Here is a 16,055-nt window from a genome sequence, read left to right as displayed (position 1 = left end):
ATTATAGGCGTAGCCACCACGCCTGGCCTCCACTTCAAATCTCTATTGCCTTCTCTCCAGGCCTGGGCCAGACTAGGCCAAGGAGGAGGAATTCTCACCCATGACCTCTTCCAACTACTTGAAGGTACAGGAAGCAAGGCGGGAGGCATGGGATGTAGATGAAAGGAGTGTCCTTGTTACTGAGAAAGAGGTGGAAGGAGTAGAAAATAGAGCCCAAACCTGGGAGGTAAACAGAAGGAAGAGAGGAGGGAGCTGGCTTCAGGCTGAATCGAGATGGGTGGGAAGCTTTTGGGGGTCAAGAGGAACTGGCTGCCTCAGGATGGGACAAGTCTAATGGACAGGAGACCCCAGGGGGGTAGCCAAGAGCATCTGTGCTAGAGTTGTTCCAGAAAGTAGGGCCAGGACTTCCCAGTCCAAACAACCGGGTGGGCTCTTGGGACCGAGGAGTGGACAGCAATGTGAAGAGTTCAGGCAGCATCAGCTCCGCTGCACCTGAGACCTGGAGCTGCTTCTGTTGCCTGCCCCTGCCTGGGCTCCTGCCCGCCCGCACCCACCATGCCGGGCAGCAGACCTCCATCCCTGCCCGTCCCTGCCAGCCTTCCACCAGGCCTCCACACCAGGCCTCACTGCAGCCTTTTATTCTATCCATCAAATCTCTTGTCCATGATAGTCAGGTTGGGGGCCCCTCCTGGGCAGCCCCCTGAACATTTTACAAAACAATTCCCTGCCTTACCCTGGTTAGCGGTCCCCACCCCCTAGCAAACCCTTCCCACATGCATGCACACAGTGGTCATTGCTCCTTAGTCCCTGGCCTGGGGCCAGACTCCCTCCAGGGACTAGGCTAGCATGAGGGGGATTAGGTCTCAGGGGCTGGGGGCCCTACAGCACCCCCGCCTCCCTCAGCCTTCTGCAGCATGTCCAGGGCCTCCCAGAAGAAGTCCTTCTGTGCAGCCATCAGGGGCATCCACCCTACGATCTCCTTCATCTTCTCCATGCGGTCCTGCAACGTGTGGCAACTGTGGATCTGGCTGAGGTACTCCTCGCAGGCCTGGGCCGTCCCCCCGGGGTCCTGGGGTGCTCCGGTGCCCAGGCTGGACTTGGGAGTCCCCACCACCCTGCTGGCCGGCAAGTCACGATAGGGGGTGTGCTGCTCAATGTCGTGGCTGGACAGGATGTATAGGCACTCCCTGGTGGCACAGAGGGCGCAGGCACACAGAGGGACCTTGGAGGAGGAGAGAAAGGGGCATGACGAGTGGTACTTTCCTTGCAGGGGTTCCCAGGGAGCCCGGGCTAATCTGCCTGTTGCATTCTTCCCTCTCACACCAGCCCTGAGCCTGCTAAGTCCCAGGGGTGTGAGAGGTTGGGCAAGGCCAGCACAGTCTGCTAAGGTAGAGAGCAGAGAGTGTGGTGTGAGGCAGAGGAGGGAGGTGGGGTGATGCTAGGGAAATGGGACCCCCTGGGTCCCTGCAGGAGCCCCAGCTACAGCCTTGTGGGCTTCCTGGCTTATGACTCTCGTCTTCCCTAGGTGCCCGCTCCCCTGACCCCGCTCTGACCTTGACTTGGAGCTTGACGAAGGAGGCACTCCCCTTGGGCCAGCCTGGGAGGCGGCCCCCAGCCCCACAGCCGCAGCCCAGCAGCTCCTTGCTGAACTCTGAGCTCTGGCTCAGCACCAGAGAGTGGTTGAGGCCACACCACAGGGTGATGGGCCGCTGCAGGTAACGAACCTGGGGACACACGGCCAGGGGCCCTGAGCGGGGAGCACCAAGGGACTGGGGGGCTGGGGTGGGAAAAGGTTGACTGGAAGGCTCGGGGCAGAATGTGAACTGGGGAGGAGGAAATGGGAGCCAGCACTGCCCCACGCCCCAGGTCTGCCCTGCTGACCCCTGCAGCCCCCATACTCTAACTGGTCACATAGAGTCTTGCACTTCTCTTGGTACCTCATCTATGCCCCCCAGAAAATGAGCTCCTTGCCTGAGCCCAGGGCCTGCTGTGGTGTACCCCTCATTTTCAGCCCACCCATCTGTGCCAGTCCAGGCTCTTATCCTGCCTGCCAGCCTCAGGGAGACTTGCTCCTTGTGCAACTCCAGGTTAGCCTCCAACACCACCCTGAGGAAGGACTTTCCTTCCACTATCCCTCCCTTCCTGCTCTACTATTGTCTGTCCTTCCTTCCTTCCTTCCTTTTTCTCTTTCTTTTTTTCTTTCTTTTCTTTCTCTTTCTTTTCCTTCCTTCCTTCCTTCCTTCCTTCTTCCTTCCTTCCTTCCCTCCCTCCCTCCCTCTCTCTCTCTTTCTTTCTTCTTTTTCCTCCCTTCCTCCCTCCCTCCCTTCCTTCCTTCTTCCTTCTTTCTTTTCTTTTTTTTTTTTTGACACAGAGTCTGACTCCGTTGCTTAGGCTGCAGTGCGGTAGTACGATCTTGGCTCACTGCAACCTCTGCCTCCTGGGTTCAAGCGATTCTCCCACCTCAGCCTCCCAAGTAGCCAGGACTACGGGTCCCTGCCACCATGCCCATCTAATTTTTGTATTTTCAGTAGAGACGGGGTTTATGCCATGTTGACCAGGCTGGTCTCGAACTCGTGACCTCAGGTGATCTGCCTGCCTTGGCCTCCCAAAGTGCCCGGATTACAGGTGTGAACCACTGCGCCTGGCCTCCACTCTAGTATTTTTATTTTCTATTTTCTTTTTTTAGAGATGGGGTCTCATTCTGTTGCCCAGGCTGAAGTGCAGTGGTGCAATCATAGCTCACTGCAGCCTTGAACTCCTGGGCTCAAGCTATCCTTCCACCTCAGCCTCCTGAGTAGCTGGGACTACAGGCATGTGCCACCACACCCGGCATGTGCCTATAATTTTGAAATTTAAAATTTTTAAATTGTCTATAGAGATTGTGTCTCACTATGTTGCCCATGGTGATCTTGAACTCCTGGCCTCCCACTTCAGCCTCTACCATTTTTTTTTTTTTTTTTGTGGAGACAGAGTCTCGCTCTGTTGCCCAAGCTGGAGTGGAGTGGCACGATCTCAGTTCACTGCAGCCTCTGTCTCTCCGCTTCAAGCAATTCTCCTGCCTCAGCCTCCTGAGTAGCTGGGACTATGGGTGCACGCCACCACGCCCGGCTAATTTCTTTTGTATTTTAGTAGAGACGGGGTTTCACCGTGTTGCCCAGGCTGGTCTCGAACTCCTGGGCTCAGGAAATCCACCTGCCTTGGCCTCCCAAAGTGCTAGGATTACAGGTGTGAGCCACTGTGCTCGGCCTAGCATTTTCAACTTACCACATAATTCTTTTCCAAAATGGCCACCCTGTTTTTGAAAAAAAACGCTTCTACTTGCTTCCTGCTGCTTCCTGCCTCTCTCTCTTAAGCAGCAGAGTTGGTTACATGACCAATCTGAGGTTGACCACATTACTGTTCCTTTCCACAGCCAGTCTTTCCAGCACCTCCTTGGGATCTGGCTTTTTTCTTTACTACATTACTGACATGCTCTTTCTAGAGGCACTTGCCCTCTCAGCGGCTAAATCCCAGGGCCTCTTCTACCCCCTCATTCTCCTGAGCCTGTTAGCACTTTAATTCTGAAGACACTGACAAGTAATTTATGATCATTCTAGAAAAATTATGAAACACTGGCAAGCAAAAAATTAATTTTAAAATCATTGGAAATCCCACTATCTACTATTAATATCTTGCTAGATATTCTTCACTGTTGGCTAAACAAATACATATAAGTTGTATATTTTTCATTTTTTAGAGATAGAGTCTCAGTGTCACCCAGGCTGGAGTGCAGTGGTGATCACACTTCACTGCAGCCTCTAACTCCTGGCCTCAAGCAATCCTCCTGTCTCAGCCTCCTGAGTAGCTGGGATTACAGATGCCAGCCACCATGATGGGCAAGTTGTGTATTTTTAAACAAAAAATGTGATGAGCCAAGGTGTGGTGGGTCACACCTGTAATCCCAGCACTTTAGGAGTCTGAGGTGGGAGGATTGCTTAAAGCCATGAGTTCAGTATAAGCCTGGGCAACATAGCAAGACTCTGTCTCAAAAAAAAAATTATCTGGGTATAGTGGCACATTCCTGTAGTCCTAGCTGCTTGGGAGGTTGAGGCAGGAGGATCTCTTGAGCCCTGGAGTTGGAAGCTGCAGCGAGCTACAATTGTGCCACTGCACTCCAGCTTGGGAAGCAGCAAGACCCTGTCTCAAAAAAGGTAATAATAAAAATAAAAGAGGCCGGGTGTGGTGGCTTACGCCAGTAATCCCAGCACTTTGGGAGGCCAAGGTGTGCAGATCACCTGAGGTCAGGAGTTCGAGACCAGCCTGGCCAACATGGTAAAACTCCGTCTCTATTAAAAATACAAAAATTAGCCGGCCATGGTGGTGGACGCTGTAATCCCATCTACTTGGCAGACTGAGGCAGGAGAATCACTTGAACCTGGGAGGCAGAGGTTGCAGTGAGCCGAGATCGCGCCATTGCACTCCAGCCTGGGAGACACAGCAAGACTCCACCTTGAAAATGAAATAAAAATAAAAATAAAAATAAATGGTACTATGTAAACCATTTCATAAAAGTTTTTTTTCACCTAAAAATATGGCATGACTATCTTTTCCATGTCAGTAGTAAATGTATCTTACATTGTCACACAGTCAATTAACCCTGCCACCCACCCCATTTGGAACTTCCTTCTCATGTGGCTTCTGGGACAGTGTTAGAGGGGTGCATGGCCTATTTTAGAGGCACCTCTTCTTCGTCCCCTGCCTACCATGGGGCCTACTTTTCAGAGTTGCTTTTCAGTCTCTACTTCTGTCCATTCAACCATGTTCCCAGGTAGTATCTAATTGCCAGCTAGACGTTTCCAACTGAGTGTGGTTTTTGTTTTGTTTTGTTTTGAGACAGAGTCTCTCTCTGTCACCCAGGCTGGAATGCAGTGGCACGATCTCGGCTCACTGCAACCTCCACCTCCCAGGCTAAAGCAATTCTCATGCCTCAGACTCCTGAGTAGCTGGGACTACAGGCGCCTGCCACCACATCTGGCTAATTTTTGTATTTTTTCTAGAGGCAGGGTTTCTCCATGTTGTCCAGGCTGATCTCATGGGATTACAGGTGTGAGATATCATCTTTCTTCCAGAGCCACCTCTGTCTTATGCCCCTCTCTTCTACATCTAATCAGTTTTGAGGCCCTATTCATTTTCTTCCCAAATCAAATAGCTCCTGTATCCATTCCTTCCCATTCTTGCTGCAGCGCCAGGCCCTTGTCTCAAGTGCTGCCATCACTCAGCAGCCTCCTGGCGGGTTCCCTGCCTTGGCCTCCTCTGCACAAGGCTCCTGACATGTTCTCAGTCACCTCTTGGGGGTTGCCTTCTCCCATTCCAGAACCTGCAGTGACTCTTCCCCAGATCTACACCTCTCTAGGCTTGTGCCCACCTGTACCACCTCATACCTCAGTGATTCCCAAGATGCCTTCTGTGCTTTAGTAAGACCCGTCTTGTCACTGTCCCAGGTATGTGCAAGTTTCGTGCCTATCCCTCTCCTTATCACACAAAATGCCTTCTCTATCCCTACCTAAGTCTTATGTAACCCACGAGGCCCTGCTCACATCTTTTTTTTTTTAGATGGAGTCTCGCTGTGCTGCCCAAGCTGGAGTTCAGTGGCACGATCTCAGCTTACTGCAACTTCAGCTTCCTGGGTTCAAGAGACTCTCCTGCCTCAACCTCCTGAGTAGCTGGGATTGCAGGCGTGTGCCACCACAGCCAGCTAATTTTTTATATTTTTGGTAGAGACGGGGTTTCACCATGTTGGCCAGATGGTCTCGATCTCAACCTCAAGTGATCCGCCCACCTTGGCCTCCCAAAGTGCTGGGATTACAGGGGTGAGCCTCTGCACCTGGTCCCTGCTCACATCTTACCTCTTCTAGAAGTTACTCTAGCCTGCCCAGGTCACCCACTCTATCCCTTCACTAAATTCCTACTGCATTTACAGTGTGCACTGCACAGAATGGACCTCATAGTGCCAACCCTGGGTAAGACCTGGGGCAGTACCACTGACATTACATGTTGATTGGCTTAACTTCCCAGAGGAGCAGAATCTGGATTCTATGGAAGCAGGAGAAGTGGACATATCTGGGGGTTAGGGAATTGGAGGGAAGGGGTTGGGATGAGAGTTGCTGGGAAACAGTCTCACCTGTGTGGGTTCCCCTCGGTCCATTTTGTCCCCTGTTCCTAGCTGCCCGTATCTGTTATTTCCTTGCATAAAGATTCGGCCAAATTCATCCACCAGGCCAAGGTGATTGTAGCCAAGAGCACAGAATAGGATCTAGCATGCAAGATAGAAAGGGGATAGGCATTCCATTCCCTCCAGAGGAACTCTGAGTTCCAGAGTCTCCCAGCCACTAACCTGCCATCCCCAGCTGATCTCTTTCTATATATAATATATTATATATATATATACACATATAGTTTAGAGATGGGGTCTCACTATGTTGCCCAGGCTGGTCTAGAGCTCCTGAGCGCAAGCAATCCTCCCTCCTCAGCCTCCCTCTGCACCCAGCCCTCAGCTGATCTCTTTTGGCATACCTCTCCCTGGGGATCCCCTGCCCCTCTGGATCAATCATTTGATTCCTATAATACTTCAGACCTTTCAATCCCTACAGCCCCACCCCTCTGGTTGGCCCCATCCCTCCAGGAGCTTACCTTGGCAGGCAGTGAGAGAGCCAGCGGCATCTGTTGGTCCAGGGGGTCAAAGGCTTGAAGAGTCCCAAAGAGATCGCGATACACCCCTGGGGTATGCACCTCAAAATACACTCCCCCCTGGTCTGGGGGGTCAGGAGCCCTCAGCTCAGCAGCTTTGGGCACCCATTTCCTAGGGATAAGGCCCCACCTGGAATGAAAACTACAAGATCCAAGGAGTCTCAAACCCAATAGGAATGCATCAACTATGATGCCTGGGAACTGAAAACACATCTTTTGAGACTGAGCCTCGCTCGGTCGCCCACGCTGGAGCGAAGTGGCACGATCTCAGGTCACTGCAACCTCTACCTCCTGGTTCAAGTGATTCTCCTGCCTCAGCCTCTGGCGTAGCTGGGATTACAGGCGCCTGCCACCACACCCAGCTCATTTTTGTATTTTTAGTAGAGATGGGTTTTCGCCATGTTGGCCAGGCAGGTCTTGAACTCCTGACCCCAGGTGATCCACCTGCCTTCCCAAAGTGATGAGATTACAGGCAAGAGACACCATGCCAGCCCTAAACACATCTTTTCACTAGGATGCCCTCAGGGGTTGACCATCCAGCTAGAGTAAGGACGAGGGCTGTCAGTGTTTGGAGGGTCTAACCAAGGCTGGGGGCTTGAGCTAAGGGGAGGTGGTCCATACCCGTGACGTAGAGGGTGCTGCTCTGATTGGAAGTCATGCAGGCCACGCGCAGGTGAGGCAGGTAGTGGGACACCTTCCTCAGGGCCAGCTGAACCGTGTAGGAGCGTGGCTGGTCCAGCTGGGTCTCATTCACTACCAAAGAGTAGATCTTTCCTTCCTCTGGGGGCAGGGGAAGCAGACAATTAGTTGGGGAGGGGATTCTCCAATACCCACATAAACATCCCAAGAGACTCCCTAGGCTCTATGGGTGACACATTTACTGCCCTAGAGTGGGGCTGGAAGAAAAAGGGTGAGAAAGAAATAAGGGAAGAGTGACCCCAAGTCCCCCAGACTCCAGTTCCCACCATAAATCAGGGAAGTATTTCAGCATGAGAGATGAGCAGAGAGAAAAATCTAGCAGATTTGTTAGAATCCGATTTGAGTGAGAGGTCTGGGGATTGAGGGCCCTGCCTGGCATTCAGAAGTGTAGAGGTGATCAAGTGTGGTGGCTCCCACCTGTAATCCCAGCACTTTGGGAGGCCAGGGCAGGAGGATCACTTGAGGCCGGGAGTTCGAGACCAGCCTGGGCAACATAGCAAGACCCCCATCTCCTACCCTGCTCCAAAAAAGAAAAAAAAAAATTAAGAAAAAGCCTAGAGGGTTTCAGGCCTGGGGATGTGGTTAAGTATAAAGGACACTGGGAAAGTAGGGAGCAGTTTGGAGTATAGTGAGGTGCTTGGCATGGAAGCTGGGGAGATCTGATTTTTTTTTTTTTTTTTTTTTTGAGACAGAGTCTCGCTCTGTTGTCAGGCTGGAGTGCAATGGTGTGATTTCAGCTCACTGAAACCTCCGCCTCCTGGTTCAAGTGATTCTTCTGCCTCAGCCTCCCGAGTAGCTGGGACTACAGGCATGTGCCACCATGCCCGGCTAATTAGCTAATTTTTGTATTTTTAGTAGAGACGGGGTTTCACCATGTTGGCCAGATGATCTCAATCTCTTGACCTCAAGTGATCTGCCCATCTTGGCCTCCCAAAGTGCTGGGATTACAGGCGTGAGCCACCACGCCCTGCCAAGATCAGACTTTTTAAAATCAGGTGTTCACTAATAGTGGTTTGCAAACTGTTTTTTGGCAGCAGGGCCTTTTTGTTGTTGTTGTTGTTGTTTTTCGGAGACGGAATCTCGCTCTGTCACCCAGGCTGGAGTGCAGTGCCACAATCTTGGCTCACTGAAACCTCCACCTCCTGGGTTCAAGTGATTCTTCTGCCTCAGGCTCCCAAGTAGCTGGGACTACAGGTGCACGCTACCACGCCCGGCTATTTTTTTTTTTTTTTTTTTTTTTTGAGACGGAGTCTTGCTCTGTCACCAGGCTGGAGTGCAGTGGCGTGATCTCGGCTCACTGCAACCTCCGCCTTCCGGGTTCAAGGGATTCTCCTGCCTCAGCCTCTGGAGTAGCTGAGACTACAGGCGTGTGCCACCATGCCTGGATAATTTTGTATTTTTTTTTAGTAGAGTCAGGGTTTTACCAGGTTGGTCTCGATCTCTTGACCTCGTGATCCACCCGCCTCAGCCTCCCAACAACTGGGATTACAGGTGTGAGCCGCCACGCCCGACCTAATTTTTGTATTTTTTAGTAGAGATGGGGTTTCCCCATGTTGGTCAGGCTGGTCTCGAACTCCAGACCTCAGGTGATCTGCTCACCTCAGCCTCCCAGAGTGCTGGGGTTACAGGTGTGAGCCACTGCACCCGGACAGGGCCTTTTATTCATGTAAAATATTAAGCAGAATCCTAGACTAGGAGACAGAGAAAGGCAGAGCTATTTAGATGGAGACTAGGATAAGGTGGCATATGGAAACCAGTCTGAGGGGCCTCCCTCCCCCTCCTCTGCAGCAGGGCCTGAGGAATCTGCAGGAAACAGTTTGCAAAAGCCACTGTTTTGGGCCACACCTGTGAGGAGCAGTAGAGCCCGCTGGGTCTCCTGACCAACCAGCACGATCTGCTTGAAGGTCATGGAGTGGTGGAATGTCATCTTGAAGACCCGCTGCCCACTAGACTGCAGATAGACCTCAACACAGTCACAGGCCCGGCTGCTGGTGGTACCCACCACTTCCTGCTGCTCCCGAGTGGCCAAGACGTACAGGTATTTATGGTAAACTGTGTTACACCTTGGGTCTGAGGCAAACTGGGGGAAAAGATGAGGGCGTCTGAGATCTAGGGTTTCAAAATGGGATGGGGCTGGGGCAGCTGGATCCTGGGGTGGGAGGTGAAATGCTTGGGTCCAGGGTTGGGAAATAAGCCCTTGATTTCAAATTCCTATGTGGGAGGGCAGAAGTCATAGGAAAGACACCTCAGGACTAATGGGGGTCTAGGTCCTCAAAAGAGAGGTGGCGATATGGTTAGGCTATGTGCCCCCACCCAAATCTCATCTCGGATTGTAATCCCCAGGTGAGAGGTGATTGGATCATGGGGGTGGTTCCCCCCATGCTGTTCTCATGATAGTGGGTTCTCACAAGGTCTGATGGATTTATAAGGCAGTTTTCCCTGCTCTTGCTTGCACGTTCTTGCCTGCTGCCATGTAAGATGTGCCTCTTCCCCTTCTGCCATGATTGTAAGTTTCTTGAGGCCTCCCCAGCCATGTGGAACTGAGTCAATTAAACCTCTTTGCCTTATAAATTACCCAGTCTCAGGTATGTCTTTTTTTTTTTTTTTTGAGACGGAGTCTCGCTCTTGTTGCCCAGGCTTGAGTGCAAGGGTGCGATCTCGGCTCACTGCAGCCTCTGTCTCCCAGGTTCAAGTGATTCTCCTGCCTCAGCCTCCCAAGTAGCTGGGATTATAGGCACCCGCCACCACACCCAGCTAATTTTTGTATTTTTAGTAGAGACAGGGGTTTCCCCATGTTGTCCAGGCTGGTCTCGAACTCCTGGTCTCAGGTGATCCGCCTGCCTCAACCTTCCAAAGTGCTAGGATTATAGGTGTAAGCCACTGCACCTGGCCTCAAGTACATCTTTATAGCAGCGTGAAAATGGACTAACACAGGCGGGCTCTCAGCTGCCAGGGTTCTGCTACTTACATCTTTGGCTCCACGACACAACACAACATAGCGACAGGCCCGCTTCCACTGCATCTGGCCGAGGGTGGAGACCAAGGCATTTTTGAGGAAGAAGAGGGTCCCCACATAGTCAAGAATGAAGACATGATCCTTGGTAGGCAAGAAGCGACGGTAGCCATGGGCTAGCAAGGGGGCCACACTCTTGCTGAGACATCGGCGGCGGCCTCCAAATGCCTGGAAATACAGGCCCTTCGTGTCTGGAGGAGGGAAGGAGATGGAAGATTCAAGGGATGGGATGACACGAGGGAGATGAGTTGGAGCTTGGGTAGGTTTCTTAGACACCCTGGTTTGTAGCTCCTCCCCATCCCCAAGACAGGGGAAGAGACCCCTTATGAAGGAGATGTGTAAAATAAGCTTAGATTATACTCGACGTGAACTTTAGTCTCCAGCCGACCTCAGCCCAGGGTCAAACATGTGCTTCTTAGTGAGCAGTTCTTTGGTGCAACCTTGCATCAGCGATGTCGAGGAAAACTCTTAAGAACAAAGACACAGAGGCCCGGCGTGGCATCCACCCCCCTGACCCTGAGCCCCTCCTCCCATCCTCACAGCCCAGTGAATTTTTGCATGCCTGTAATCCCAGCACTTTAGGAGCCCAGGAGTTTGAGACCAGCCTGGGCAACGTGGCAAAACCCCATCTCTACTAAAAATACAAAAATTATCCAGGTGTGGTGGCGGGAGCCTGTAATCCCAGCTACTCAGGAAGCTGAGGCATGAGAATACTTGAACTCGGGAGGTAGAGGTTGCATTGAGCCAAGATCGTGCTACTGTGCTCCAGCCTGGGTGACAGAGCAAGACCCTCTCTCAATAAAAAACAACAACAAAAAAACCTGTCTAAAAAAAAAAAAGAAAGAAAAGGGGAAAGAAACAACAGAAAAAAGAGACAGAAACAGGAGTGGAAAGGAATGATCAATGAAGTCCGCTCATCCTCCCTCACCCCTAGCTTTGGATCTGCGTTCTGGGTACCCCTTCTCTTTTAATCTCCCAGTGAATGTAACAAGTACACTCTGGATGATCCCTGGAGGGGAAGAGGGTTTATGACATGGTTCTCAGGCTGGGGGTGATTTTGTCCTTCAGGGACATTGGTTGTCACAATTAAGGGGGATGCTGCTGGCCATCTGGCGGGTGGAGGCCCAGGGTTGCTGCTTAAACATCCTATGATGCAGTGGACAGCTCCCCACAGCAAGGAATTATTTTGCCCAAAATATGAATAGTAAGTTCAGAAGCCTTGGGTTAGAGGAGGGAAAACTCCAGGTTTGGGGAGTGAGAGATGCCTCTAGGGAAAAAGCGGGAAGTGTCTGTGTACAGAGGGAGACTTGGCAGGGAGGCCGCTAATGGGGGCTGTGGGTGGATTCTGAAGACTTGCAGGAAGTACTCAAGGGAGAATGTTTGAACTGGACCCGTTTCTTCCAGAGAAAGGGGCCCTGGAAGCACTGTTAGGAGTGTGGGTGTCATCAGGGGCCTTTAGAGAGCAGGAAGGCTAAGGCAGGACAAGAGGCAAGGAGAACAGGAGGTTCTGGGGAAGGTGTACAGTTCAGAATGGCAGCTCTCTTCCAGGGCCGGACTCCAGAACCCTGATCTTGGAGGCGCGGACTGAGTCTGCGACAGATGCGTCTCCACACGCCTTCCGCATCGCACACTTCGTGGAAGTAGCGGCAAGTCTGGCCGAGGGCAACAAGGTCTCTGACTGGGAGGAATGAGATGATATGCTCCACCTGGGAGGGAGGAGGGAAGAGGCGGGGGGGTCATTGGTGGCTCCTTGGTGGTCTGGCCCCCAATCCTATTATTCTCAACCCCTCTCCCCAAGGACTCACCAGCTCTGGGGGGAACAACTGGATAGAAATCTGATTCCCTTTCGCCTTCTTCTCTTCAACCCCAAGCTCTGGGCCACAAGAAGGGCAGCTTCTCTTCACCTACCCGAAAAAGGGTACATAGGGTCCCATGAGGGTCCCACATCATTTTTTCCTTTCTCTCCGCCTATCTTGGGGCTCATCTGACTCCAGCTGGGTGCAGTCATGTCCTCCCCTCTCTCTCCAGACCCATCCCTAACTTCTCCAAATAACTCCTCCCAATCTCCTGCGGCCAATCCCCCTCACCCGGAGCCCCTCCTCCCGTACACACAGCCTGGTGAATTTTTGCAGCTTCCGTCTCTGGCTTCCCCTCACCATCCTGATTGCCCCTCCCTGCTCCTGCCCTCCTGTCTCCTAAGCCCTTGGCCCCCCGTTCCTGCTGGCTTTCCCACACTATGTCCTCTGCCTAGGCTTGGGGGACCTCTGGGCCCCCTCTGCCTCCTAGACCCCTCCCCCATGGAGTCTGGGGCTAACAAACCTCTCTGTGACCTCACTGTTTGGCCACTGTGACCTGTTCCCTTTAATCTTGTCCAGGACCCATCTCTCAGACAGCTCCTGGGTTCTAGCTCAGTTCTAGCCATCACATGGCTCAAGGGATATGCATTTTACTGGAGAAATAAAGTGTGAATTACTGGTAGGTGACATCTTTATTTCAGGGAGCAGGAGGAGGTTTTCCCACTTGAGGCCCTTTTAGCACTAACTCTGTAGATAAACACTGGTGAATTCTTCACGTTTCAGCAGGCCAAGACCTCCAGGGATTGGTATCTCAAGAGTATAGGCTCAAAAAACTATAAACTCAGTTTGACAGGTGAGATGGAGAGGTGACTGTGCTCATAATCGTTTAGTTCACAAATGATTCAGCAAACTCTTTAGACTCATGAAAAAACACATACTGGCCGGGTGTGGTGGCTCAAGCCTGTAATCCCAGCACTTTGGGAGGCCGAGACGGGCGGATCACAAGGTCAGGAGATCGAGACCACCCTGGCTAATACGGTGAAACCCCGTCTCTACTAAAGAATACAAAAAACTAGCCGGGCGACGAGGCGGGCGCCTGTAGTCCCAGCTACTTGGGAGGCGGAGGCAGGAGAATGGCGTAAACCTGGGAGGCGGAGCTTGCAGTGAGCTGAGATTCGGCCACCGCACTCCAGCCTGGGCGACAGAGCCAGACTCCGTCTCAAAAAAAAAAAAAAAAGAAAAGAAAAAACACATCCAAAAGGAGACTGCAGCCTGGTGCCGGTGGCTCATGCCTGAAATCCCAGCACTTTTGGGTGGTCATGGTGCAAGGATGGCTTAAGGCCAGGAGTTCAAGACCAGCCTGGTCAACATAGAGGAGACCCTGTGTGTATATATATATATAAAACTTAAAAATTACCCAGGCGTAGTGATGCACCCCTGTAGTCCCAGCTACTCAGAAGGCTGAGGCAGAAGGATTGCTTGAGCCCAGTTTGAGGCAGCAGTGAGCTATGATCCTGCCACTGTACTCCAGCCAGGGCGAGAATGATACCCAGTTTCAAAACAAAACAACAACAAAAAAGAAGACTGCTTTTGCTTTCCTGAGGGGCAGTAACATCATTGCATGTATAAAGGACAACCTATTAAGGTGGGAGAAAGGGATGGATGTCCTCTGAAAGCTTAGGATTTCTCCCAGGGTCTCTGATATTAGCTTTGTCTTATGTGGGGTGACATTTATGAGGAGAAACAGCAGGGGTCAGGGTTGTGTCTGTCCCGATCAGGGCAGATCTACACCAAGAAATCCAAGGAGTGGCTGGCTCTTGCAGGGGTTCAAAGGAGTCCCATCCTGCCAGACCACCAGCTCTCACCACACGGTGTCACAGATCCGTTAATTGACTGCACCAGACTGACCACCCAAATTCCCTTATGTATGGTGCCTAGCCACAGCTAGGCTGGGATGCCTAAGATGGAATCTTAATACTTCAACAACTATTCAGGAATATCAACTTCTGAGATGTGAACTTAGGAGAAAGCAACTTCAGTGACTTTTTTCTGGGCAACCTACCACATAGGAAGGGGACTGCATTAAGTACTTATGCCACTAGAAAGGAAGTTAAGATCTCCAAGTAGACAGAAAGGTATTTTCCATTCCTCTTGCATTTGGATCCCCTTTATCCACTCCATTTCGCCCCAGGAGGCAAACGAGAGGTTGTGAATAGAAAAAGTTCACTGTGGGTCAGGCTTGGTGGCTCACGCTTATAATCCCAGCACTTTGGGAGGGCGAGGTGGGAGGATTGCTTGAGCCCAGGAGTTTGAGACCAGCCTGGGCAACATAGTAGGACCCTGTCTCTACAAAAAATACAATTAGCTGGCATGGTGGTGCATGACTGTAGTCACAGTTACTCGGGAAGCTGAGGTGGGAGGTTGAGGTTGCAGTGAGCCATGATCAAGCCACTGCACTCCAGCCTGGGCAACAGGGCAGCTCTGTCTCAAAAGAAAGAAAAAGTCCATTGTGAGCTGGGTGCGGTGGCTTACGCCTGTGATCCCAGTACTTTGGGAGGCAGAGGCAGGATCGTTTGAGGTCAAGAGTTTGAGACCAGCCTGGGCAATGTAGCAAAACCCCATCTCTACAAAAATTAAAAATAAATTAGCCAGGCGCGGTGGTGCCATGCCGCCCGTGGTCCCAGCTACGTGGGAGGCTGAGGCGGGAGGATCGCTTGAGTCCAGGGATTCAAGGCTGCAGTGAGCCATGACTGCACCACTGCACTCCAACCTGGGCGACAGAACCAGACCTTCTTTAAAAAAAAAAGAAGAAGAGGAAGGGAAGGGAAGGGAGAGGGAGGGAAGAAGAGAGGAAGGGAGTGAAAATACCCATTGTGAAAACTGAGGGAGAGGGAAAGGACTCTGCGTGGAGGATCCAGAGACCTGGTTTCTACAGCCAGCTGTCAGGAACTTGCTGTTCGCTCTTGCTAACGCGTCAACTTCCCTCTGCCTCAGTTTCTGCATTCGTAGCATCAAGGGCGTTTTCTAGACGCTGAGATTCTTTCTAAGCCTCTAAAACCCCCAGATCTGGTCCCCCCTCCATTCCTGTCCAGGGGAGCTCCTCGGGTGAGACGGCAGACCGTGCAACGCTGCACCTACACCCTCCCTCCTCGAGCTGGGCGTCTCCAGGCTCTGGGAAGCCCCCCGCCCGCCCCCAGCCCGAGGGTCCCTAGACCCCTGCCAGAGGCTTTACAGTCGGAGGTCCCCTCGCTGGCCCCTTCAGCTGCGACAACCGCCAGTGCACTGGCCTCAAGCAGTCGCCCGACTCCCTTCCAGCCCTTGACGCCGGCTAGCCCCCTAACACGTCCAGCTCGCACTCGCCACTGCAGCCGCACACTGCGTTCCCGGCCGGCCCGGGCCTCCACGTTCATTCTTAATCGCAGTCTTAAAAGTTCTAGCTCACCCGCCTCCTCCTTAGCAAAGGGACCGCCTTCTCGCCCATGCTATTGGTAGGCAGAGCCGTCCCTCAGAGAAGAGGCTGGGCCAGATTCCCTTTAGAGGCTCTAATTGGCCTTCTTGACAGTCACTCGCCTATATCTGGCTTACGATTGGTCTTTGGGGGACGAGGACTAGGCACTCCGGTTTGCGGTCCCTCGGCCCTTTTCCCTACTAGTTGAGTGCCGGTGTCCCCTCCTCTTGGTTGGACCTGATTGGCTCCACCTCCAGATCTAAGCATTGTGATTGGGCGCGGTTGCGCTGGGCGGGACGGCCTGGAGCGCCAGCCGTTGGCGAGCGCTCTATCCTCGTTCCCCTCCCTTCTCTCGTCAGACTCCAGCGCCGGA

General features: G+C 52.3%; 1 protein-coding gene and 1 long non-coding RNA gene across 6 annotated transcripts; one reads left to right on the top strand and one right to left on the bottom strand.

Annotated features, from left to right (window-relative positions):
* Window positions 1–622: 622 nt before the first annotated feature.
* On the bottom strand, window positions 623–16,052 carry FBXO24 (F-box protein 24). Of its 5 annotated transcripts, none has more exons than XM_033192195.1 (10): window positions 15,677–16,052; window positions 12,244–12,342; window positions 11,961–12,144; window positions 10,394–10,629; window positions 9,271–9,505; window positions 7,348–7,506; window positions 6,670–6,791; window positions 6,161–6,292; window positions 1,554–1,724; window positions 623–1,222 (listed from the first exon to the last, which is right to left on the bottom strand). In XM_033192195.1, the coding sequence occupies exons 1-10, from the start codon at window positions 15,713–15,715 to the stop codon at window positions 857–859; spliced, it is 1,743 nt and encodes a 580-aa protein (XP_033048086.1). In that variant the 5' UTR covers window positions 15,716–16,052; the 3' UTR covers window positions 623–856. The 5 variants fall into 5 exon arrangements, with proteins under 5 accessions (XP_033048086.1, XP_033048085.1, XP_033048084.1 ...); XM_033192194.1 differs by lacking the exon at window positions 15,677–16,052 and adding an exon at window positions 15,591–15,662; XM_033192193.1 differs by lacking the exon at window positions 15,677–16,052 and adding an exon at window positions 12,526–13,163.
* On the top strand, window positions 1,582–5,644 carry LOC117072280. The gene is made up of 3 exons (XR_004432737.1): window positions 1,582–1,715; window positions 2,012–2,087; window positions 5,593–5,644. It is a non-coding gene; the product is annotated as an uncharacterized LOC117072280 (long non-coding RNA).
* Window positions 16,053–16,055: the final 3 nt, after the last annotated feature.

This window comes from Trachypithecus francoisi, unplaced genomic scaffold (assembly GCF_009764315.1).
Source record: "Trachypithecus francoisi isolate TF-2019V2 unplaced genomic scaffold, Tfra_2.0 Lachesis_group4, whole genome shotgun sequence".
Taxonomy (NCBI): domain Eukaryota; kingdom Metazoa; phylum Chordata; class Mammalia; order Primates; family Cercopithecidae; genus Trachypithecus; species Trachypithecus francoisi.
This window is presented reverse-complemented; position numbering and strand designations above follow the sequence as displayed.